The sequence below is a fragment of the Rhizomucor pusillus genome (assembly GCF_041956525.1).
Source record: "Rhizomucor pusillus strain CBS 183.67 unplaced genomic scaffold VTP01scaffold_5, whole genome shotgun sequence".
Taxonomy (NCBI): Eukaryota; Fungi; Mucoromycota; class Mucoromycetes; order Mucorales; family Lichtheimiaceae; genus Rhizomucor; species Rhizomucor pusillus.
This window is the reverse complement of record NW_027192147.1, coordinates 1693976-1719135: the sequence shown is the minus strand read 5'-3', so window position 1 is coordinate 1719135 and position 25160 is coordinate 1693976. Positions and strand designations below refer to the sequence as shown.

Sequence of the window (25160 nt, the reverse complement as noted above, 5' to 3'; positions counted from 1 at the left end):
CACCTTAACGAGGAAAGATGGTCATGAGCGTTGTCGGCTCAACGACGACGGCCACTTCGAACCTAAATGTCCAGACAGTATCCGACTTTTGGATGTTTGTGGTGTACTGTCTCGTGGTCGTAGTGGTCGTCATATTTTTCCTATTCTACTTCAACCGTGCACTTGGTTACATTCTCACCTGGCTGATCAATCAGTACACTTGGAGACGATTCAACGCCTACATTGAAGTTGGTACGGGCTGTGTGATTCGTTCACTACGATTAGATAATATCACTTAGACACATTGCTATGCTACTTCTTAGACTCAATACGGGTCACGCTGCTGGGTGCTCGTATTTTATTCAAAAATCTACGCTATCTATCGACGAATCAATCCATATCTATTGTGAAGGGTCATATATCTATTCAGTACTGGCTGCTTAACGTACGAAATGCCGAAATTGAAAAGCAAGGTACAACGAGCAGCAGTGAGATCACATCAGATCAATCTTCTGACAACATTTTATCTTTCCCAAAGGCACCAATCAAAGTAAACTGCCCTGTCGGATTGTATGCAACGTTCAAGGATTGGAGTGGTTTATATACAACAATATACCGGCGTACGAAGCTATGAGTCAAATATTAGGGCTCGGCACTCCATCTTCTTCTCCATCATCATCGTCAACGTCATCCAAAGGTCCGTATCATGCACAGAGATCAACTAAACAGCATCTGAACAGTGTAAAAACGCTATTAGAATCCAATGCAATGAAAGATCAGGACCCGGAAAGTCAGGTGTTTTCCCCGGGTGTGGAGGCGTCGCTTCTCAGACGTCTCATGCCTATCCAGTTTGAGTGCACGACCGGTGCTGTAATGATCGGTAACAACGAGCTCCGCTCTATGATTGTCGGCGAGCTGGTGCAAGCAAATGGGATATGGAGCACAATGGCACCGCGTGTAGAAATGGATCAATACAAATCAGTTCTGGATCTCGTGCTTCGCAGCCCGCGTATTAGTCTTAAAGACAACATGGACTATGTAAGCCGCCAGGAACCGGTATCATTTGTCGAGGTTCGGAAGCGTTCCAGCTTTTTTCACAGGTATACTTTGTGCTACCATCCGCATTCAAATCAAGAAAGTTCTTGCTCATTGTTATTGTTGCACAAAAAACCTAGTCTGTGGAGCGGCGTATCCATGCCATTCCGGAAGCTATTTCATCCAGCTACTCGGACCAGGCAGTTTGGTCATATGCAGCATATGCATGATCTCATGCATGCACGATACCAGGAGAGCGACACGGCGTCCAACCGCTCAACCACATTCCACGAAGAGTACGCACGCGTAAATAACCTGCTAGAATGCAGTAAAATGAAAATCCGGTATTACGCCGATGTACCCGGCCCAGTACCCTCGACTGCTGCGATTGCGAATCCAGGGGTGGGAATCGACGTTGGAAACGGAGGACTGCCACCAGAGTGGGGTGTACGCGTATCTGTTTGGAACGCAATGATCCATTACGGTCCATGGACAGATCGTCAGAGGTATGAACATGGAAACGACTGCATTGTGTATATTCCAGGGAAAAATTTTAACTCTGACGCTGCTACTGTTGCTAGAACGAGCATTCAAGATTATTTTTATCCCAACTCCCACCGCAACGTCCCGCCAACTCCGTATAGGCAACCTGGCGAGCCTAGAGTCCCGACTGCATTCGAGTTTTTGGTCGACTTTGAGACAGAAGCTACTCTGCGTATACCAACAAGAGAGCGTTCAAAGGTAAGGAAGGATCCACGCGCCTTTTCTTTTCCCACTTAGTGGTTCCTAGGACTGGAGGTACGACTCGGGTGCTGCGGATCTTGACTTGGGTGCAGATGGCTTCTACACGCGACCCTACGGTTGGATTGATATCAAGGCCGCTGCAGGCTCAAGTATCAAAAGTGTGACACCTTACGTTTCCGGTGCTGACGGATCCACGTCGACCATCGAACTACATCTCAAAAAGGTGGACGCATCAACGAGCGTCAATTATGCGTCACTTATCACTGCAAAGGCCATCGATGTAAGCTTCTACTTATCATTACTATTTAGCAGGTGAACGCTTAGCTTAAATTTTTTTCGCAGTTTCACACCGATATGCCTTCCCCGCTTGTGTGGAATGCTCATCGAGAATGGACTATTGGTTTCTCCATTGAAAAGCCCAGAGTTTTCCTTCTACGTGATCACGTATTTCTTTTCCAAGATCTCGTCAAAGATTGGACATCATCACCTCCTCCTGATATTCTGCATTTTATACCCGTTACATACACATTTAATGCCATCGTTTCCGATCCGTTAATTTATCTTTGCGTCAATGAACATAATATCATCAGCAATCCTAATTCATTAGAAGACAATGGTAAGACACATCTATATACACTTGATTCGGCTAAGACATGTCATGCTCAACCTAATATCTAGCTTACATCAAATTGCATTCACAAAAACTCCATTTTAACATGAAGCTACCATTTACTGACTATGAACCTGAAGTTAATATTGTCAAGTTCCGAGCAGCGGTATGGACTAAGCTTGCGTAGCATATTGTGTGATCTATGCTAACTATTGTCAATCAGCTGGAACATGTCAAAATTGGCATTTCTCTGCAAACTTCTCACACGTTGCACGCATTTCTCGAAGAGGAAAATGCACAGTTTGGAGTCGCTGTCAATGTCACCATCGATGGCTCCTATGAATATTACAACACCGTGGATGTTCTTCATCACATTGAATCCTTGAACCTAGACATCAAGGTACGAAAGGGCATTGGTATCTGTTCCTGCTGATGCTGATTTTTTTAAATAGCTGAATGGTGTGATATGCAAACTGTTCGGCACTGTTATACGATACCTTATAATTCTGCGTGACAACTACGTGGGTGCTTGGGTTAATTTCTCGACGATTGATGAATATCGTCAACGAAGGCAAAACCAACGGGAATATTTGGAAATGAAAAAGAAACAAGCCGATGCAAAGGTAACGATGAAATTCTATATCAGAGGATTTGGCAAGATAATTAACAGCAGTTTCCAGCCTATCGATGACCCATTCGAAGCTTACATTTTGGTCGACGTACAAGATGGCTCACTTCTCCTGCCGGAAAATCTGTACGACTGTACCCAGTATTCACAGATGGACTTTCAGGAACTCCAAGTAGAGCTGAGAAATCTGGATATTTATATGGGTACATGTGGCGAAAAACTGTCTTCGAGCGTTGGCTAATGATCGTCGCGTTAGATATGTATGTAAATGTGAGCCCTATAACGTGGACAAGAGAGAGCTATGTCGATCCAAGTTCCAAAAAGGCGTTTATAAGAACTAGAAATGTGCGGGATCGAGGCAACTACCTGTACATTGATGGTACGTACTGCATGGATACGTCGATTTGAATGTAACTGACATGCCTGTATTGATATAGAACTTAACATCTATGCGCATCGTCTCTTTGGTCCGCTACCTGACGTCGCTACTTATCTTTGCCACTGGGAATTCGAAGTGGGACGTATATTCGGCGAGGTCAAACCATCTTTTCTTCTGGGCACTGCAAGCTTTGGACAGACATTTGTGTATGACATGATTGATGAAGACAACGCAGTGCCGGCCGAAGTAGCTCCGGCTGCAGATCCAGATGTCACCTTTGTCAAGACTTCCATTAAAGAAATCGATGTCTATCTCATAAACGAAAACAGCGCTGTCAACGCTTGCCTTAGCGCCGGCCTTAATCTCAATTTTGACAACCTTGTGAATGAAAAGTATAACCAGCGGATCAGCGTCCATATCCCGGAAATAGTAGCAACAGCTGTTGCGAATCAAGAAGACTATACAAAAAGCTCTCCGCGTGTAAGTAAAAAAAAAATTGGCGAATTGTAAGGTTTTTTCCTTCGCTAACCAAGAAGCTAGGATGAATTTTCGTGGGTCGAAGTAGCTCGCATGAATACAGGCATGGATTTGACCATATTCCGTCACAGCAAGGAATGGAAACGATTGCGAAAAGCTCAGCAAAACTTTATCCGTGCACAAGACAATCCCACAAGACGTTGCACACATCTTTACAACAAGGAACAAGGTAAAAGAGCTATTCGGGTTAACAGTGTAAAAATGCAGTGTATTTATCTTAGCAATGATTAGAAGGTGCACAGCGGGAAAATCACGTTGGAGTGCTTTATGCTCCATTATACCAATCGTTCCACACAGGTAACTGATATTCGTGCTGTTACTCTTTGTCCGATTCATACACTGACTCGTTTTATTTATAGTCAATCAAGACGATGCATTGTGCGCGAAAAAGACGTCGGAATTATCACCTTTCGGGGGATTCAGCAGGCCAAGCGAGGTGCCCAGCTCAAGCTCATACATTGGAGATTGGGCAGGCTCCTTAGATATACCCCACAGACCAAATCACTTGCAGCTCGAGAGACACTCCATGCGAAGCGGTCCATCTATGGATAACGAGTCGTTCCACACGGCGTATTCCGGCGATGATCTGAACCTCCATGCTGGTCACAACGTCGGTTTAGACGAAATAGCAGAAGCGTATGAGCAATACAGTGCCGAATCTGCCTCAGAATCGGATGCGGATAGTATGTGTATGAAAATATGTCGACTTTACAAAGCGAACAATGCTGACCTTTGCATTTTAGATCATTTTGTTACATTTAGCAGTGCAGAAGAAAAACTAACTTCCAGTAAATCACGAGAAACGGCTATTCCTCCTTCTATACCTTACAGCGGTTACCTCAACCGCTATTCTGTGAAAAGAGCGGCTACCCCTGGAGGCAGATCGCATGGCTTTTTCCATCCTTACTTGCCACCACCTCAGACTCGATTTGAAGCCTTAAAGGTACGCTGGATATTGTATATATCTGGATTGGTCGCAGTTCATTTTAATCATATATGTTTAGGATGAAGATAACAAACGGGATTCAGGGTTGGGTCCGGATTTTACAGAGACAGGGTTTCTGTTTCCCGAGTCCAAAGACTATCCCGAAGGACACGAAGACATTCTCGGAACATCGCAAAAAGAAGACAGTGAGGAGGAGGCTGTGGATGACGACGATAGCACTGGAAATGAAGTTATCGTGACCACGGTGCTTGAGGCAACCAAACCACTGCAAATTTTGATGACTCCTATTCTCGTCAAAATTGTGCAGGAAGTAACAGAGACAATTAATCGTTATGTAAGCGCTCGAAAAGCAATGTTATTTTCATCTACAATGTTGACGATCATTCTTTCAAAGGACTGGGACCTTGAGACAATGCTGGATACGCTCCAAATTGACTATGTCGGTCAACTGACGCGGTACCTTACAGAGCGATTTGTATGCACACGCTTTGCAGTATCGTTACCGGGGACGCATTTCCATTTTATCCAGAATGTCATGCTTCCAGACGATCTTCCTTCTTACAAGGACGGCAGAACGTATATCAAGACTCAATACGATTCGGAGGAGTCGATGCTTTGCTCGGCAGACGTAGTGCTCAGAGATTTTAGCATGATCGGTAGTGTCAGATTTGAAGATCTAGCCTACGATGAAAAGAAAAAATCCGTCGCAGAGTCAAAAATGGTCTTGAGAGAATCCAGAGTACACATCGATCTTGGACATTTGAACTGCAAAGTCTACTACGTTGGTGCACGACACGATCAGATACATCAACCTATCATGTTCGGTATACCTCAATCACGCCGGCATTCAGCATTGGACCCATCCATTGATGAAGATGACGAGGATGTCGCAAGTAAACTATTGATGATCGATCTGGAGCTGAGCGGGTTTCTGTTTCGATGGCTCGGAGCAACGAAACCGAACTACTTTAACCTCGAAATCGACAATCTGTCAACTATTATCATCACCGAAGCAGTGGAAATTTTGGCTGGCGCTGTCTACTCTTGGCTTGCGTTTGTTGACGACTTGAAAGCTATCTTGGAGAATTTCCAAGAGCAAAGATCGCGTCTCATCCAGCTTTTCATCAACGAGTTAGCAAATTATTCACAGTTACCTGCTGCTATTGGCGATCCCTTGTTCCTGACCAAACCGACGAATGTTCTTCGCCTTGGCTCGCGCAATTTCCGCAACGACGTCGGATGGAAACTGCTCGCTAGAATGAGATATTGCTTACGAACGATGAACACAGGCTCCAGAGCTAGTTTACAATTCCGTTTATCAAAAGCTGTCAACGCCGGAAGCCTCGATTCGAAATCGATGTTCGACAATGTAGTCGAGAAATTTTCGCTGTGGAGGAGCTGGGAGATCAGCAAACAAGATATATCTCAATGTCGATTATTTACACAGCCATTTAAGCAAAGGCCGCTGCTGGCGAACGATAGGGAGCCTCTCGCCCGGGAAGATATACCCTTGGATCCTGTTGCAGAGTTCTTGATATCGTCGATGAACCTGGCAAAAGTTCGCATCAAATCCTTCGACTTTTGCATCTTTGAAGAGGAGCAAGAGATGGATGATAACAGTATCGTTATTGACAATGTAGACTTTTTGCTGGATAGCGTCTACAAACGTCCATTGATCGGAAGCCACGAGGAGGAACGCGTGATAAAGGAGAAACCAGACTCTAGGTTGCTGGCGCGCGATGGTTACTTGGACGTTGTTGCCAAGGCAGGCATCGATACCATCAAAATCACCTTAAATCCAGCGATCTTGGCTTTTGCTAGGCACATGCTGACTGTACAGCGTGTATTTACAACCAAGCTAAGAAGCTTATCGCATGCTACGAGAACAGCGTCGTCGAATTCTCTATTGAGACCTCCCGAAGAAGAATTTGGAAAACCCTTTGATTTCCAAAAGATATTGAAACAAGTGGACATTGTTGCACAGGCGTTGGTTTCGGTCCAGGAAATTGATATTTGTGCGCGAGCGCAGAAATTGACGATGCAGAGTCTCGTTCGGAAAATCCAAGGTTCTGCTTTGTTCTCAAACCCAAAACTGACACCGTTGCCGTTATTTGCATCTTCTGATAAAGCTGACTCGGATACTGGATCCGGTGTACGCAGCTCCACAAAGGCGTCGCGGCGAAATGCAAGTAGCGCTCATAGCAATCGATTGATTTTCGAAGCAGCTGGTGGCATCGATTGCGTAGATATTCGCTTCTATGAAATCTTGACGAGGAATCATCCACTAGTTAACGAGCTACTGGTTATCTCACTTGAAGGCGTCAATGTGAATTCGAATATATCGCAGCCGGCTCGGAGCGCCAAGAAACAGAGCACTGGTAGCTCAGCAAACACCAAAGATATACTGAATGTCTTTTCCAATATTCACAAATTCAATGTCCATGCACCGCAGAGACCACTGCGTCTATACAGCTTTGTTGAAGACTGGAGAGCCGAGCAAGGCCAGCGGTACGTATTCCTGTTCCAAAACTTGTTGACGGAGTGGGAAGAGCAGCGCAAAGTCTCCATGCCAACAACATCCAGCCAACATCATCGAAGCTCGATTCCAGTTATGAAGTACGATATCAAGCTGCAATTTTTGCTGAACAAATTCGGCATCCACGTTGATCTTTTACCGTCGCTAAGTGTTGAATACAATATCAGCGATTTTTTTGTGCTTGTGCAAGATACCGTAATCAAAGGAGCTCCTGTGCAGAAATATGCGGTGCAATTAGCAAAGCAAGAACTGCATCTGATCACAAAGAATAGCAATCCACTTGCGCAGCAGCAAAAGCAAATGCAAGAAGAATACTCTGGAGGCACATTCAGCATACCTGGTATCCGCAGCACAGGTAGTATTCGAAGCGAGAGCCAAGATGGAGTCACCATTTTGTGGTTGAAATCAAGGATATTTGTTGACTATATCTCTCTGACTTTGAACGTCAATATGATCGACTCGTTATTGACCACGCAGTCTCTAGTCGGCAACGAGATCAGTGAATTACTGGAAGTACTTTCATACGATAAGCGAAAGCGGCGGAAGAAGGACTTGGCCGTAACTCCATCTGCATCCCAAAAAGTATTCAAGTATGGCATGGATATCAGCTTGAAAGGTTTGCGAATATCCGCCGATAGTCCAGCGGCAACTGGTGTCTTCGAGTCCAATGTTTTTGAAGCCTGTATATCCAACAGAGTTAGCGGTGATCAAGATCGATTGCTGTGGAGCATTAAAGGCCACAAATTCGCTCTCTCTCTTGAACACAACAACGAAGCGCTCGCCTCAAAGAGACGTAATCGGCTTGCGTACATTGTAGCCGACTTTGAGGTGCAGAACCATTTACCTGGATCTGGCGGATACAACCTCGAAACGTATTACATCGATTTTAAGCGGATACAAACAGTTATGCAGCCGATCGCATTGGGAAAGCTCGCCGAAATGTACATTTACTACGATGCCGAGCTCAAAATGAAAAAGGAACAAAAGCGAACCGAGCTGGACCGATTGACCGCAAACACCAAACGACTCGTCAGCTCTTTCAAACGAGAAGCGCCTGGAACTCACGAAGCTGCACCGCATTCGTTGCTGGAGGGCAAAGTCTTGTCATTGAATGTTCGCCGTTTAGGGCTTGCAATACCACTCGATCAAAGCTCGGTGTCTGATACTTACCACTCTCCCAAGGAGACCAGTGCTCTTCTCTTATCCATTGCATCCATGCACTTTTTGACAAAGGACGTTGAAAAGACAGCAGCGCAGCTGAGTAACATCTCCCTGCAGTTTGTCAAGAGATTCGACCAGAACAATGAAGAGCACTTCTCTGCAGACAAGCATCCTCGTATGAACCAAATGCAGCTTCCATCTATTGCATGCCATGTTTACACAAAGAATGAAAAACCGAGACAGCTTGTCAAGATCGATGCCGAAGTTGGTGGATTTGAAGTTGACATTGACGGTGCATTTTCAGAATACCTCAATGCGTTGAGCGTCATTTATGTCAAGAGCAAGGATCGAGTCGATGCGTTTGCAAACCTTGGTAAAAGCAGCAATGAAAGTAATACGAGCGATATCGATAGCAACTCGGCTTCTGGCAGCGATGCAACGAATCACAGCGAGATTGTGTATCTAGATGTGGAAGGCTCGTTTAAATACAAGAGCGGCACACTTCGAATGTATCCCAAAAGGCATTCAGGAGAAGCGCAGAACAAGAAGCAACGATCTGGAAACGAGCAATGCAGCAGCAGTAGCAAAGATAATAGCAGCAGAGTAGCTACTGTGGTTATCCCAGGGTTGACTGCTTGGGTGACTTATCAGACACCCTTGGGAAGACTATCATCCGTATCGGATGCTCCCCGACGTATCCACGGCGATATAATGATCCACGAGAGTGATAATACATTGCATCCTTCGCTTGTTCAGTTCCTCCAGGAAGTGATTGCAGGTCTCAAGTTTGGCATGCAAAAATCAAGTGAGCGAAAGGCTGTGCAAACAAGCTCTTCATCTTCTTCGTCTGCTACCCTCGATCCTAATATCAATGCATCTCTTGTCCTTCGTCTTTCGAGCACCAAACTGCACCTGTCTTGCCAGCCGGCGTCGAAGGTTGTTTGCACTCTCAGCTGGAACGAGAGCGAGTTCCTAATGAACTCATTTACAACCAATAGTACCCTGAGGAGTATGAGCTGCGTCGGCTCGCTACGGAACGTATCTGTTGTTGTCAAGCACCATTTCTCACCTGAACCATGTCTGACAGCATCCATTGATCAAGTACTTTTGAACGCCATGCTCATTTCACGACGTCGCCAGTATACAGAGGGCGGAGACGATATTTCAATTGCTATCCGCATGCCCACAGTGATGGGTGATCTTAATGTTCGACACTTGCAGGATATCTTTATCCTCGATGCATATTGGTTCACAGCAACACCGGACGCCCCAGAGCAGCAGCATCCACGTACGGATGAATCATCGACTTCTGCACCCAAACCGTTTGCGAGATATGTCGCAATACAGGTCGAGAGCATCATCCTCTCTGCCGATCTGGGTCAAGCCATCGGCATAGTTACCGCTAAACCTAGCAACATGATGATAAATACGCACAACAAACCTGGCATTTCACGCGGTGCAAATGTCCATTTGGACTCGATAGATATTGTATTGGAAGGCCGCTTATCAGGCAATGCGCAATTCAAGCAGATAGCACTGTGCGCGGTATCCGATGTGCGCGGAGAACATATGGAAGTTCGCGACGATGCAATCAGCGTTATACCTTCCCTCCGAGTTTACATGGACGGTTTCAGCGCCATCTTTGAATACGAATATCAACAGATTCTGGATATGCTTCAAGATCGCATTGAATTTAATGTACGGATATTGCAATCGGAGCAAGTCTCAAGCTGTAACCTGGTAGCAAGTATCGTGGTGGAACCATTGCTAGCATGCGTGTCTATCAAGACCGTGCCTGTCATAGTGACCATGTATAAGCGGTTAACGGAGCTTGTGGAAAAGAAGAAACTGGAAGCTGGATTGTCTGCACCATCCTCGTCAAAGTTCGAGCAACGTCCACCCCAGAAGCAACAGCAGCAACGACAAGTTTTTTCACCACGTATTAGTCTACAGTCAAGTCACTTAGATGTCCGCCTGGATTCAGTGCAGCTCATTGTATATCCAAGCCAGTTCCAGGATGTTGATAACGTTGAAGTTCATGCACAAAATTTGCGCCTTGTCTTGGATCAACAATTCGGCGCGGAGGAAACAAATCGACAAATGAGTATTCACTTGCACAAGGCGGCTTTGCTCAAAAGCGTTCCTGGAGATAAACTGCTCGCCAAACGCGATGCCAAAAGGCAAACAGAGCAACAGCAGCCAGTGACTGCTCCTTCGTCACCGACTTCATCGCCACCACCGGCTGCAACGACGCCTGTTGCTTCTGACAGCAAAGGCACTAGTGCCAGCAGCAAATCAGTAGCTAACGGTGTATCCATCTTTGGCATTCCAAGCACCACGATACAGATGGATTCTGTGCAGCAGGAACTTCTCGTGAAACATACATTTACAGCCAACTTTGGCGGACGTATCAATGTGTCTCTGAACTTGGGCTTGATCCGATATCTGCAGGAACTTGTAAACATGTTCAATGAGCAAATGGGCCGCGCTAAAGAAGATCGTCGTATACAGCCGACCTCATCCCAGGAAACGTTATCGATATCCAAGCCTGCCGGGGAACAGCAAGCAGCTGATGAAGAAAGCTTCGACAGCGGTGTGGGTGTGCGAAGCCCCAGCCGACAAACATCACATCATTCTTTGCAAGAAGAAGAAACCGAAGGAGCATCGCCGCTTGTTTATACCTCAGAAGTACCAGTCAACTTTAATCCACAGCTTCAAATTATGGGCGATGCTACACCGCCGATGGAGTGGCTAGGATTAAAACGTGATAGACTTCCGGCCGTTGTACATGAAGATATCACGCTCGTGCTAGACGAGATTGTTCAAACGATCTGGCAATTGTATCTTTCGCAACAATGCAGACAATAAAGTCCGCTATCCCCTGAATTACTGTGAGCATTTCTTTGTCTTCTTTTTTTTTCCCAGAACGACGAGTTCGGGATGCTCCGATCGATTGTACACAGATCGCAGCTGCGATCTCCATTGTCATGTTATCAATACGCCACATTGGACAGTGCTTGTCAAGTGGCCAGATACAGCCAAGCAGCAGGCACCGAAAATGTTGAGGCTGTATTGGTGAGAGAGAGAGAAAAGAATAGTTGCCAGGCATGCACGAACAAGATCTGATTCGCGTTGTTCACAGAAACCACGAGAGCAAGTTTACATTTTAAAAAAGAGAGGAAGAACACCATTACATTTGAGGCTCAAAAGGCTTTCAAAGAAGCGAAATCAACTAGTAAAACTTAAACCGGCGCGTTACAAAGGTAACGAAAACCTGCATTGTTTTCATTTCCTAAATAGCTTGGGCTAACATCTTGGATAGAGGTTGAACCGCCACAACAACCACCTGTTGCGACGCTGGCACACGGTCTCGATCGAGTTCTATTCAAGTAAGCAGGCAGTAACCTGCGCAGGTGTAAATTTGAATGGGATATTAAGAAGAAATGGTAGTCCCGGCATTCACTACATGAAAGACCCACGCACGCATACATATAATTTCCCAAAGTTCTTGGAAGATATCACACAACCCTCTGATTTCGACTATGAAGCATTGCAGCCTTACATTACATCATCCAAAGACCAGGTATTTATATGTTCATAAATCTAGATTTTGCGTGCGGTATGCTAATCACAGGTTTTTTTTTTTTTGCAGCGGTTAGCACAGATGGCCCGTGATCTGGGCAAGCGCTACGTGGGCTCCACATCTTCTGTCACTGCTGTCCTGTCGCATTTTTACTTTGCATTAAGCAACAATAGACCTGTTGATACATCTGTATTGTCACAAGCATTTGCAAGCCAGGTATGGGAAAAAAACAGAAGCAGGAAAGTGCAAGCAAGTTAACTTACACCTTGCGTTTAGCCCAACAGATATACGCGAGGAGCACAGTTACCTGCGTCTATATATTTGAGATGGAAAGACGGAGTTTACGCGATCGATGTAGATAAGAGTTTTGACGTTGAAGAAACAATCTTATCTATCATGGTACATTGCAACCAGCTGTTACGAAGGCGGCAGATACTAATTTGTGATGCAGGGAAAATCGCTGGAAAAAGTACTTACTCTCAGTCAACCGGAATATGAGCGGTACTTGAAAGCTTCAGAGACTCCTGTGTCTGATGAGGAACGGCGGAAACCAGAGACGTATGCTTTTGGACAGGTATGCATAACAGCGAGGATGTTTTTCTTTTTTCCATGTTAATAAGTACTGTACTCCCGTATCAGTTTGGCAACTTTCTCCTACGGTCTCAGTTGGATTGCCAGGACCCAAGACTGCCGCGTCGTACTTTTGATCTAAAGACTCGAGCTGCTATCCCTGTCCGACTCGATTTGAACAATTACCAGGTAGGGTGACACTCAAGAAAGGAAGAATGAATATAAACTTATTTTGTCATTCACAGGAATACCTCGGATACAGTTTGAGACGATCTCACGGTCTTTTTGAATCGTTCGAACGCGAATATTACGACATGATGCGTTCCGCGTTTCTAAAGTACAACTTTCAAGTCCGGATTGGCCACATGGATGGCATTCTGGTCGCGTATCACAATACCCGAAAGATCTTTGGATTCCAGTATATCTCGCGAGAGGAAATGGATGCACGCCTGTTTGGCAGCAGGCTAATGGGTGATCAGGCATTCCATCACTGTTTGGCGCTGTTCGACGTCATCTTGACGGAAGCAACGAACAAGTTCCCTCAACAGGTATTTTTACCTTTCGAAATACTTTCTTTGTAAATTTCTACTTTTAGTAACATTCTTGCTTACTTGAACTAGACTCTTCGACTGTCCTTTGATTCAGAAAACAGTAGACTTAGCATCTTTGTTGAACCGGTACCTAAAAGCACGGAGCCTCCCGTGGAAATCCCATCCGAAGGAGACATTGTAGCCGACAAAGAGCGGAGTACCACCGAAGAAACAGTAACAGCAGTGGCAGAAACGGAGTCAACAGATAACATGGAGGATCAAGAAGTGAATGACGACGACAAGGGTGAAGATTTCTTCAAGACAGATGATCCGTCGGACGAAGCATACGATGGCTTACGGCTATATACGCTGGATATCTCATCATACCTGAACGGTACCCACCAGACGGGCCCATTTACAGTGCAACGCCCAACGGATCGCTGGACTGTTCGATACCGGTTGCGTCAAGAACCTTTAAGTGACCAAGAGCTGCGCGGTAGATTCCAAGCATTGCGCAAGCAGCAAAAGGCGATCATGGTCCGAAAGGATTTACGGGGACCTCTGGCTAAGCTTCTAAAGACTATTAGCGAGAGGAGCTATGAGATTGAAAGAAGAAGAGCAAAATAAAGCATTAAGTGGTGGCGGGATAATCCTCGTAAAAAGGCAAAGTGTTGCCTGGAGACAATGGAAGCAATTCATGCATAGCTGTGCGGCGTTCGAATCGATGCAACAGCGGTCCGTGCGTGTTGCGACGTGCAAGCACATGACTTAACAATACCCATGATCATATATAGGACGATGATGGAGCGAAAGAGGCAATGTTTTCTTAGAAATATTTATATGGAAATACATATTTACAGTGATATTCGATAAGTGAATGGCAACATATCCCTAAAATGGAGCTCTACAGTGGAATGCCAAGGAATCAACTGGATACATACAAAGAAGAAATGGAAGGATAACTATACAGTATGTAGAGACAGTCTATATCTGTGCGGCGAGCTCCGCACATGTTGTTACAAATTCTGGTTCGTCGTGATCCACATTATCTATGGAACTTAGTAAGTCGAGTAGCTGTGAGCGCATTTCCGCTTGGCTTTCATGCTGCCACGGAGCGACTTGTAGAGATAGCACGAGATCTTGTTCAGAAAGATATTTTTCGGTAAAGTACGAGAGCACTTGATGCAATCCTTCAACCGTCTGACGCAGTAGCTCAGGCAAGAACTCTGCGGTCACTGCATCAAACTCGTGCTTTAAGTGCTGAGCAACGTAGCGGTGGATCTGGGACGATATTTGTGACGAATGTTTGCTTAGGCAATCGTAAGAAACAGTAGTATCCTCGCTTGTGTCGCCGCCGCTGCATTGTTGGAATATTAATTGCTTGACATGGGCCTCAAATGCTGGTTGGCCAAGATGGTCGCCCAGTTGATCCCACGCTGTTGGCAGACTGCTCTCTGCGTGAGCTTGGATAGCACCAAATATCTGTGCCTTTAATAAATCCAGCTCCAGCGTGGGTGGCGTTGCTAAGAACATGTGTTGCTGTGTAGACGATGAAGAGTGCACGACGATGTTGATATGATTTTTCATGTTGTTTGCAATGTGAACGTAGCTAGTTGATTTGATCGTCTCGAGATGGTCAAACTCCCAATGTGTCGAGACAAGCTGCGCAAAGCGATCGATTTGAACATTGAAGGATACCGACGATGCATCCTGGGTGTTATTGTCATTGTCGTCATTATTGTTATATTTTCCAGTATGCTGTTATCCACAGCTTTTCGAGATTGCGTATCTGCCTGTTCGTATTGCATGAGAGGCAGCGCATGCAACGGTGTAACTGCGACTGCTAACAATGTCACCGCTGTTACTTTCATATGTTCGTGGAAATTGATGAAGAAGAGAAACAGGTGCAAACATCGATCGTATGCTAGATATATACTGCCAAGTATACACAGTTTTGCAAAAATGGTAAAACCAGATTGACCACCACCATGTTAGGTGCCAAGAGCAATGTTTCGTGCTCGAATCCGGACTAGCGTTACAGGCTCTAGACATATACGGAAACTTGTTTTCGAGATCGACAACGCCGCTTTACAGGTTCATAGCTGCGAATTGAACGACTTGCAGTCCTTGTTCTATTTTTTGCTACCAAGAGATATAATCTTTATGGATCGCAAGGAGCAAAGAAACTTGGCGTCTAGAGACATGGTGCGTAACAGGATTCAAAAGTTGTAATAATTGGAGAGTATATGCAATGCTGAGTCTGCTGATGTCCAGCCGTCTTTCTTTCGTTTTGTTTCCCTCAGCAAGGACATATTGGGACGCTTCCAAGATATCACGTTTTTCTTAGCTGCGGTGTTCTACGAAACGTGGTACGTACATATTCCTAAGAATAACAAAGTTCATCCCTTAGTCGCGTGGTTCTCTGAGGAATAACTCCTGTCTGAATCATCTGCTAATAGACGCAAAAAAATGCAGTTCATGTATGGATATGGGTAGTAATTGTTTCTATGCAAAACGCTCGCGCTAATTTGTTACTCCTTGTGGCGATGTAAAAGCTTTACTTCATGAAAAGCGTGGTGTCAAATGTAATAGATGACTCATTGGACATTTTAGAACAAGGTCGATCGCCTCCACAGATTCTAAATATACTCCCAGAGAAATAAAGATCCATTGAGGCAATGCATTACATTGCAAACATATCAAGCCCAGGAACATAAAATAAAGCAATCATGTACAGAGAAATGGATCATTAATATATGGCATTTTTAAGCGATCATTCTGGTCCCAATATTTTTCTGGAGAGTATGTGCAAAATCGCAAGTTTATTTTCTTTCTTTTTTTTCATTCTTCTCTCTCCTGCCTATATTTTATTTACTATTCAAAGCTTAGAGGATGCATAGAGTGAGTTTTTTTTTTTTACTTTTTCTATTCACATAAAAGGTCGCGAAACACAATCATGTTGCTGTTGGTGCTGTTGAGTCATATACAAATCCCATTCTGTCCAGTGGGGCGTAGAAATCAAGGTAGATGTAGAGGATGATGAGTTTGATGAAGTGGAAGGGGTATGCTGGTGCTGGTGATGAGGGGAATATGTGGTTGGTGTTTCAAGAGTGTTATGCATAGTTGTAGGTGAGTCTGTGAGCGGAAAACCTGTGAAGAGCTCGGTAGGAAGTGGTGGTGGTGGAGGGTGGGGAACGGCAACCAGATCATGCCAATATTGTTCCCCGTACAAGGGAGCTGGAGGCGGTGCGGCGACGATGCTGGTCGGTTGAGGTGTACCTGCTGCTGGTGCCTGGAACAGTATAGGTTGATGGTGCGGTTGGTGCTGCTGATCCGTTTGATTTTGCTGCTGCTGCGTTGCTGTGAGAGGGATAGAGTGCAGTGTACTGAGCATCTCCAGAATATCAAGTGCTCGCTGAGCTGCTACTAAGGTCGATGCATGCTGCTTGAGTAAAGATACTGAACGTTGCAGCGATCCAAGTCGCACATGAGAATTATCCTTCAGCACGCAGTTCAAGTAAACGAGGGATGATTGGAAAAGAGCGTATACAAAAAACGTAGGCAGACACAGTGAAGGCATTAGCTCAGCTTGCGGTCGCTGGTTGACGAGGTCGTGAATAGCAGTTGCTGCCTTGACGCATTCTTCGGCACATATCAGAGAATGGTGAATATACGGTCGATGCAGCAAGAGAACAATGGTATAATAGTAGATATCAAGATGAACTTTGAAAAAGAAGAATAAATGTTAGCAAAATTCCTTCGCAAGGAGATAACTTGGCACTGCATTTACCTCTTTGCGAAACGGGCAAATCGTCCCAAAGCGATTTGATCAACTTGATGCGTCGATAAAGGACATCGAGTATAGTAAAATCGTCCAAACCGGCGTTCTCGTTTGAGTCCTTGGATTTAGGAGCGTACATGGCTTTGAGCACTCTTCCCATCAATTCTGCAATTCGTACCATGCATGTAAAGGCAGGGTAACCGGTTTGAGGAAGTGGCGTATCAAAGTAACGATCCAGCAGAGTCAAAGGCTTGCCTGCACGTGCACTGAGCCATCGATCTAGGAAGTAGCAGGCATAGAATGTTCGATGTCGAGTATCAATTTCGCTAGCCGGAATATTCCAATGCGCGCATGATCTATGAAGACCTAGATCTAGGGCCATGCGGATAGCAGTACCAAGTGTATGCCACTGCAGCGATGCACAATCTTCTTCTTCGTCATTCATATCAAGATATAAGGTGAGCAGAAGAGCCGCCTGAACATAGCTTAAACGCGATCTGTAGGAATCCTTGAGACGTTTCATGGCTTTGTGCAGATAGAGCTGCCCGAACGCAGACTTGGGCTCGCCTAGATGCAACATTGCAAACTGAAAGGAAACAGCAAGCATGGAATATATTAGAATAGGCGGTGATGTCTGTAATGAAAATGTATCTCGGTTGACGACAGGCATAAACTCATGGATATGGGAGAAATATACGGCTATCATCTTGTCAATGAGCTGCTGATCTGGCTCCTGATCCTGCGGCGACCGCCGTTTGCTCCTGTTTTTACTCTTGTTCTCCAGCGATGTTCGTGTGGATAAGCCAATATCAAGTTTGGAAGGTCGGACAAGAATTAGCTCGTTATCTGTCGAGAGCTGCAAAGCGACGTTTGGCCGATTGGGCCACGAGAGCCACGCCTTATTCTCGAATAACTGCGGATCAATCAGCGTATTGAAGCTCGCAGACTGACCGGTGTAAGTTGCTGAATCGTAATCCGACAGGTTGAGCGTTGATAAGCGATTCTCGATTTCTTGGTCGCTTTCGTCTTGCTCGTCTTCTTGACTGCTGTCGGTTTGTTGGGGAGAGAGCTTAAAGTCGTTGCTTTCGAGATCACTGAGAGACGTGTTGGTCAATCTGGTTAAAAGCTGTTCCATCTTTTTGCACCGTTTCTCTAGATTGTCGACATATCTGTAATACAAGAATGAATATGTTAGACTTTCTCATTGATCGTGGCAGTAAAAAGAATATAGTGATCTTACGCGCTGGGAGGACCTCGCTTTTTGCGGACGGTTGAAAATTCACATGTGTATCCCCACTGCAGCGAAATATAAGAAACTGTGTTGTTAAATTAAAAATTCAATTGCGAAACTTACCGCTCTGCAGTTGGAGCAGGGAATAGACGAGTCAGCATCGCAACGAGATTTACGTTTCCTGCAGAAATCGCAGCTGCGCTTAGCTCTAGTCCGTTTCAATGGGACATTGCTTGTAGACGGCTGCTCGAAGCGATTTCCTTTCAAAGACATAAAACAGGAAAAAGGAACCTTAACAAGAGACACTTGGGGGGCCTAGCGATTGGGGGTCTTTTTATATATCATCCACAAGAAAAACAAGTGCGCTATTCTAAAAATAGATGGGCATGCGGGGGAGCTGTTCTTGGTCTCTCTCTCAAGCAACTCACGCAACACAGACTATCACTCCCTGTCTCACACACACAACTACACACAGATACGTAGACATACAAACGTATATCTGTACCTGGACATCAGATAACAACAAGTCTTCATAGCATTAACGACAAATTTTTTGCAAAAAGTCCTTGTTATCGAACAATCATCTGCTGGTATTGCTGACCTACGTCTGATGTATTGAAAATTAGTCAATCGATCTGTTCCTGTAAAATGAGTCTGTATTTCGATTTGCCAAGTCGTTGTACTAGCTTGCTCGAGTCAAATTAATGAGTATGGAATCATTCCAAGAGCACCGATGATTTCCAGTTGCGCCATTGACTGTGAAACAAGATAGTGTCTGCGTCGATGTCCCTGCTTCGTGTCACCTAGTAAAGTTAGACGAATGATTCTCGGCAGAGAGCCATTTCCGGTCTGAATGAATGAATGACCTCATACATTTGCTTTCCTGAACATCCTAGCAATCCACGCTGTTTATCAGCAATTGTTTCCAAATTAGCCTCGAGTTGTATCACTATTTGGGCGAGTCTAGCCACATTATTCGTTCTTGGGACGCCGCCAAGAGGTACGCATGGCCTTCTGTCATGCTAACAATGAGCATTTTCTGCTGTTTATTCGTCTTCTGTTGGCTACTAACTCGAATATTTCCAATCCGAGTGTCTGGCCCGAGGTGTGGCTTGATCTTTACGCCTCTCTCTCTTCCCTTGGCATCTTAAAGTTTGAGCACTTTAGCTCTATTTATTTTCTTTTTCATATTTTCCAACGACTTGGCACACGTTTTGATCTGCTCTTCTGCCTTTCATCACCAATTGCTCCTCAATTGAAAGCACAATCGTTTTAACTTCACAGTCAACGGTTGCTTGCATCGACTCAGCATCAGATACTGCATGCAATAAGGTCGGATGAATAGTTCTGCCCACTTTGCAGAAAGCGAAAAAAGTGACAGAAATAGTTTTGCCCGGTGACACAAACCCAAAGACAACCCGTTTAGGCGATGGTTGCCACCACACAGCCAAATGCCTTTTAAGGCAGGTATACAATCCTTGCATTCATCATGCGCTATCAACTGCATTGTTCCAGACTTCTCCAAGTTTTTTGGCAAACTTTGCTTCTTGTTCTTGGCTTTGATGTTGAGTTCTACTGCTGGTGTCCGAGCTCATCCCAGAGAACAATTTCTATCGTTTAAATGCAACCTTGTTTCGATTGTCTCAGTCATGAATCCGCCGTCCATGCTGTCATTCGGACTGCACATTGACGAATTTTCCGTATATCTGATTCGACTTGCGAGTTCTTCTCCGCGCAGACCAATTAAGTCTCACGTGATGGCTAAAAATGATCGGTATCTATCCCGTTGATCGTACTATTCGCCACATTTTCTTGGCAACGGATTCTCTGACAGGTAACCTGCGCCGCACTTGACATGTACAAGGTTTCAATGTCTGACCAACAAGCAAATATTTGATCAATGCTGAGTATCGCGCCATACTTTGTGTACCTTGTTGTATCCTGTCCTAAATTGGAAAGTGCTGGAGCCGCCGCTTTGGACAACTGCAAAGCATAACCGCAGACTAGTATACTCAGTAAGAGATCTTTTTCATGTAAGGTGACGATACAGCGAAAAATGGGTGTGCGTAGTAGGGTTTTCCTATCCTCGCTTTGCAGCAATTAGATTTACGGTTGCACTTCCTTGCGTATAAACTCCTTGTTTTTTTAAACACCTCCTATTGCTACCGCCATGTCTCCTCGAGTTTTGCTCTTCTACAGACCCCTTGATGCACATGCTAGCTGAGAGGGAGAACATTGTATATATAGATACAGTAATGCTTCGTTGTTCTCTAAATACTTCTTTAACTAAACGTGCTCCTAGTCTAGTTCCACAGACCGTGCTGATGCTTCCTGCTCTGTTCGTTTTGCTGCTTCGCCTATCTGCAGTGCTGGTAGACGCACAGTTGATGGCACCAACACACAATTACAATGTATCGAGTCCTGTCACAAACGGTCCGTACGTGGTTAATCAAATGCTTCCTTGCACGTATCGTTTATTCGCAGATGTTGATTCTTCATGTAAGTACAATCGATTTGGAACCTGCTACACATATATCAGGAAATTGAAGCCAAAAATGTAATGATTTCTTTCAGCCTTGCGTCTAAAAATTACATTGAAATCATTGGCCCCTCCTACTTCACCTTCTTTATCGAGCAATACTACTAAGGTTACTGCGAAGCAGACATCTCCGTCAGCAACAGCGTCATCCGCGACTGCCTCCCCAACAGGAGGTGTTGGCACGAGTGCAACAACGAACGGCACCATCTTGATAGCAGATAACGCTGATGTATCCAAAAGCGAGGCATCTGCTAAACGCGAAGGGAATCTGACCTATTACGAGCATTCAATCAACTACCAGATCCCGTCTACCCTTCCTCCTGGTCCCTACGAGGTCGTCTTTTACGACACTTCTACAGATGCTAAGCTGTCAATACCCATTGAAATACGCGCAGCTGCTTTGACTCCATCTGCGACTAGCTCGGGCGGTAGCGACAATGCGCCTGGTGGTTCCAAACCGGGCACTACCTCCAGCGACGGAGCGCACAGCATCTTTGCTGGCGGTGCTCCTAGCCGACGACATTCTTTAGAATATGTATCCATCTTTGTAGTCATCTGCCTTGCTATTTTATACCGTTGATCCATTTAAGAGTTTAGTAAAGTTTAAGTACGAGAAATAAACTAAAAGCAGCTTAACAGCTATCCTAAAAGACACCAGTATCATTTTATAACAATGTCTCTTTGATTCAGGTCCACGCGCCTGTCGAGGCCGTTTCAAACCATGTCTTGTACCCACAGCTGCCCTCATGCGGGAAGACTACCTTTTATCGTGCGATTATGACCAAGCTTGACATGTATAACGAGAGCAAGAGCTGAGAGCAGCTTTCTTTCATTTCGTCGTTAAATAAACTTATGTATTATTCACTTTCATTCTTCTGAATGATGAAGAGATCCACATCCTTCCTTTAGGAAAACCCCTCCGTATTTCGCATCCTCCTTTTTGCCAGCAATCTTTTTCCATACTATTTTGAGTACTTCTTGAATATAAGCTTGCTATGTATTTCTCCAAAAAATATCTTCTGTGAACCGTGTCCATAGCTGATACTTTGCGGTGGTTCAAATTCAGAAGGGGGTTCAGTGTGCCAGCGTTGATCGTTCTTCCAGCAGCACGGTTATCGATTTTTCATGCGTAGACCAAGCAGAGAAAGACAAGGGACGAATAGCCTATCAGACACGTCATCGTTCGAGTATCGTAGTAACACTCGAAGAAATACTTCACTCTCCTTCATGCAAAGAGGCGGCTCGCCGTCTCCCATCCGAAGCATCGAGTCTCCAACTCGAAATCTAAGTGACCTGTCGCAATCGCCCGTGTCGCGTTTCCACTCTGATCGACTTTTAGGCCTGAGTCATTCAGGTTCATTCGGCGGCAACAACGCATTTATGCCGTCATACAAACGCGAGCGACTCCCCGTACTCTCTTTTTCTGACCTCATGGCAAACGACGGCTCATTTCGTCCTTCGGAAAAACGTGAAGATCGACTGCGCTATTTAATGGCAGAGGCACAGCAGAACCATTTGGAAGGAGCATCCATATTCTACGCTGAAAAAGTATTAGCACTATCGAGTGAGTAACTTTTTAAAGACGGCGCACTGGCCGCGGGAACTGATGAAGGTTGGGGAGTAGACGACAACGACGACGTGTACTGGCTTGCCAAAGTCTATTTCCAGACGAAACAGTACGATCGAGCATTGAATTTGCTAAAGACTAGGCAGGTGTTGAACCAGAGTGTGCCTTGCAGGTACCTCGCTGGTCTGTGCGCAGTAAGTGGACGAAAGAGAGGGGACAATTGAAGTTTAAATTTAAGGCCGACGTGACAATTATCTTTGCTGCAAGAATGCACTGGAAGAATGGGAAGATGCTTTGGATTACTTGGGCACAGACAATCCGTTCACAGATAAAGGTATGAAGAAAAAGAAGAAGAGGAAGCGCTCATGGATACATAACAATAATAACTGCAACCTAGGATTTTACAAGCAAGAGACAGAGGGACCATTCAAGGTAAATACTTATCGGACTGTGAACCAGCAGGCGCGCGCTAACAATCACAAATGTCAATGTAGTTAGAAGCTCTGATGTGTAATGCGAGAGGAATTGCATATCTTAATCTGAAAGAAACCGGCAAAGCCAAGAATTGTTTCCGGGAGGCTTTAAAAGTTGATGTCAGATGTTACGATGTATGGATAATGGCTGCTTCATCAACGTGTTTGCAATTGACATGAACGCGGATAGGCACTGGATGCATTGATACAACACAATCTGCTGGACGAAAAAGCTGGTAATTGTTGAAAACAACGTGGTGCCGAGTACGAGATGCGGTAAAGTCTTACGCACTGTATATATAGAATGGGAGTTCATAATGACATTGCCGTACGAGGAACAATGTGGTCAGGACGCACAATTCTTTCGATCATTATACATGACAGAGTTAAAAAGAGTAAGTCTGGCCAACAGTGTATAAGTGAGAGCATTTGACTTATTGTTAGATAGTATTCGCATATTGATGATATCGATCGAGCAACAAAAACAGCGGAGAAGGAACTTAAGCTGTCAAACAGTCTGGATGTGCTACAAAGTAAGGCAGCGACTTATGCTGCTCAGAGTGATTTTCAAAAATGTTTGGAAGTATGCGAGGAGTCAGTATCTTGTATCCCAGGCAAGGAGCTCTGCTGTATATGCTAACTGTCCTGAATGCTACAGAATTCGAAAACAAGATGCGCTGTATACCAAATCCTTACCGGCGTATCTTACTGCACTGTACGAACTTCGATTAAAAGATAAACTCTACGAGCTGGCACAAGAGCTTGTGACTAGGCTGAACGATAAAGCCATCACGTGGCACGCTGTAGGCATGTACGAACTTTATATAGGGAAATACCAAGAAGCGCGCAAACACTTCAGGCAAGAATGAGTAAGGAGGATTATTTGCTTCCTTGGGTTGACATGCATGTAATATAGGTTGGCGACCGAGCTGGATCAATTCTGTGAATACGCATGGCTAGGCTACGGCCATTCTTTCGCTGCTGAAAATGATCACGACCAGGCTATCAGTGCATATATAACCTGTAGCAAACTTATACCAGGGTGAGTGACATCTTTGCTCTTGTCCTACGTGAAAATTGAACTTGGTTGTTAGATCGCACCTTCCATACATGTACATTGGCGTTGAATACATGAAACAGAAATTACTTGACCTTGCATATGAGCATCTGCAGCAGAGCTATGCAAAGTGCTCGACTGATCCATTTTTACTTAATGAGCTGGGTGTGTATTATTACTACACGGAAGAGTAAGTGCGCTACTAAATTTAATCACCTTCATTGATTCCCTATTTGGACTCATACGTACAAATTCAAAGATACAATGAATCGTTGGAGCATCTAAGAAATGCATTGAAGCTTGCAAAGGGACGACAGAATCCTCGCAGCATACTGTGGCCGAAGCTCTGGCTGAACCTTGGGAATACGCACAGGGAACTAAAGTAAGATAATATGAAGCAGTTTTTGAGGATGTATTGCTGATGAATCCGGAAGGGACTACGACCGAGCATTACGATGTTACCGCGTTGCTTTGAACAAGGACCCGCAGAACCCGGACATACATGCAGCCATTGGATACATCTATCACATCCAGGGAAAATGCATCAAAGCATTTATGGAATACTCCAAAGTATGGGACTGGCCAATTATTTAGCCGGGAAATGAAAAAGACTTCTCACAACTATTCCACGCAGTCTGCGAGGTTACAACAGAATGATACTGTAGCACAACTGACGGACAAGGTTCTACTGGCCGCTTTGGATTCCAAAGCACCTGTAACTCCAGATGACGACGACAACATCTTCAGTCGATATCTTGATGAAGATAAGTTACAAAGCAGCCAGATTGACGAAGAGATGCTGTCGATTGAAACGGAAGAGTGCAACTTGGTGCCGGAGGATATGGAAGATGTGGATATCCAGCCTGACGTCTCCAAGGACTTTTGAAACCCCTCGCCCAACCCACCACCTTGTAATATGTCGAATTTCTCATTTTATGCCCTTTCCTTTCTTTCTTTCTTTTTTTTTTGCCTAAATAATAATATGCCTTAAGCTGCAATGCGATGAACATTTCTTAACAGCAAAAGGAAGAGAGAATTTGCTGGCTGGATGAATGATAATAATATTAACAGCGGGCGGGTAGTCGATCATTTGTCAGTGAGCAAAGAGATTTCGACCCCGGAAACGGAAAGTTTGAGATGGTTGTGATGCCGACGTCCAATGAAAGGTGTTAGAAATTGTGTGCTGGAAGACGCAATTGTACACATGTCCCTGATGTCCGACTTATGGCGACATTTTTTCCTTGAGATTTTTTTTTTTTGATCATCTTTCTCTC

The 25160-nt window shown here is 44.8% G+C and overlaps 6 protein-coding genes across 6 annotated transcripts; 4 read left to right on the top strand and 2 right to left on the bottom strand.

Annotated features, from left to right (window-relative positions):
• Window positions 1–17: 17 nt before the first annotated feature.
• Window positions 18–11423, top strand: VTP01DRAFT_8844 (uncharacterized protein; the record flags this gene model as incomplete). Its single annotated transcript, XM_069388010.1, has 20 exons — window positions 18–231; window positions 303–452; window positions 518–676; window positions 737–1079; window positions 1155–1520; window positions 1596–1755; window positions 1805–2038; window positions 2101–2374; window positions 2437–2534; window positions 2592–2768; window positions 2821–2991; window positions 3049–3199; window positions 3253–3375; window positions 3434–3855; window positions 3916–4081; window positions 4144–4209; window positions 4272–4595; window positions 4656–4855; window positions 4917–5192; window positions 5253–11423. The coding sequence occupies 20 exons, from the start codon at window positions 18–20 to the stop codon at window positions 11421–11423; spliced, it is 10245 nt and encodes a 3414-aa protein (XP_069241722.1).
• Window positions 11424–11495: 72 nt separating this feature from the next.
• Window positions 11496–13865, top strand: VTP01DRAFT_8843 (uncharacterized protein; the record flags this gene model as incomplete). The annotated part of the gene is made up of 10 exons (XM_069388009.1): window positions 11496–11630; window positions 11698–11818; window positions 11878–11944; window positions 12006–12138; window positions 12208–12354; window positions 12415–12537; window positions 12590–12712; window positions 12778–12897; window positions 12954–13256; window positions 13329–13865. The coding sequence occupies 10 exons, from the start codon at window positions 11496–11498 to the stop codon at window positions 13863–13865; spliced, it is 1809 nt and encodes a 602-aa protein (XP_069241721.1).
• Window positions 13866–14222: 357 nt separating this feature from the next.
• Window positions 14223–15109, bottom strand: VTP01DRAFT_8842 (uncharacterized protein; the record flags this gene model as incomplete). Its single annotated transcript, XM_069388008.1, has 2 exons — window positions 14223–14948; window positions 15008–15109. 2 exons carry the CDS (start codon window positions 15107–15109, stop codon window positions 14223–14225), a joined length of 828 nt encoding a protein of 275 aa, XP_069241720.1.
• A 1058-nt stretch (window positions 15110–16167) lies between these two features.
• Window positions 16168–18523, bottom strand: VTP01DRAFT_8841 (uncharacterized protein; the record flags this gene model as incomplete). Its single annotated transcript, XM_069388007.1, has 4 exons — window positions 16168–16961; window positions 17029–18188; window positions 18260–18315; window positions 18374–18523. 4 exons carry the CDS (start codon window positions 18521–18523, stop codon window positions 16168–16170), a joined length of 2160 nt encoding a protein of 719 aa, XP_069241719.1.
• A 2051-nt stretch (window positions 18524–20574) lies between these two features.
• VTP01DRAFT_8840 (uncharacterized protein) lies at window positions 20575–21369 on the top strand (the record flags this gene model as incomplete). The annotated part of the gene is made up of 2 exons (XM_069388006.1): window positions 20575–20749; window positions 20825–21369. The coding sequence occupies 2 exons, from the start codon at window positions 20575–20577 to the stop codon at window positions 21367–21369; spliced, it is 720 nt and encodes a 239-aa protein (XP_069241718.1).
• Window positions 21370–22016: 647 nt separating this feature from the next.
• Window positions 22017–24772, top strand: VTP01DRAFT_8839 (uncharacterized protein; the record flags this gene model as incomplete). Its single annotated transcript, XM_069388004.1, has 14 exons — window positions 22017–22353; window positions 22414–22550; window positions 22624–22690; window positions 22754–22788; window positions 22851–22964; window positions 23020–23065; window positions 23133–23224; window positions 23278–23423; window positions 23488–23688; window positions 23746–23871; window positions 23924–24076; window positions 24146–24268; window positions 24321–24456; window positions 24521–24772. 14 exons carry the CDS (start codon window positions 22017–22019, stop codon window positions 24770–24772), a joined length of 1965 nt encoding a protein of 654 aa, XP_069241717.1.
• Window positions 24773–25160: the final 388 nt, after the last annotated feature.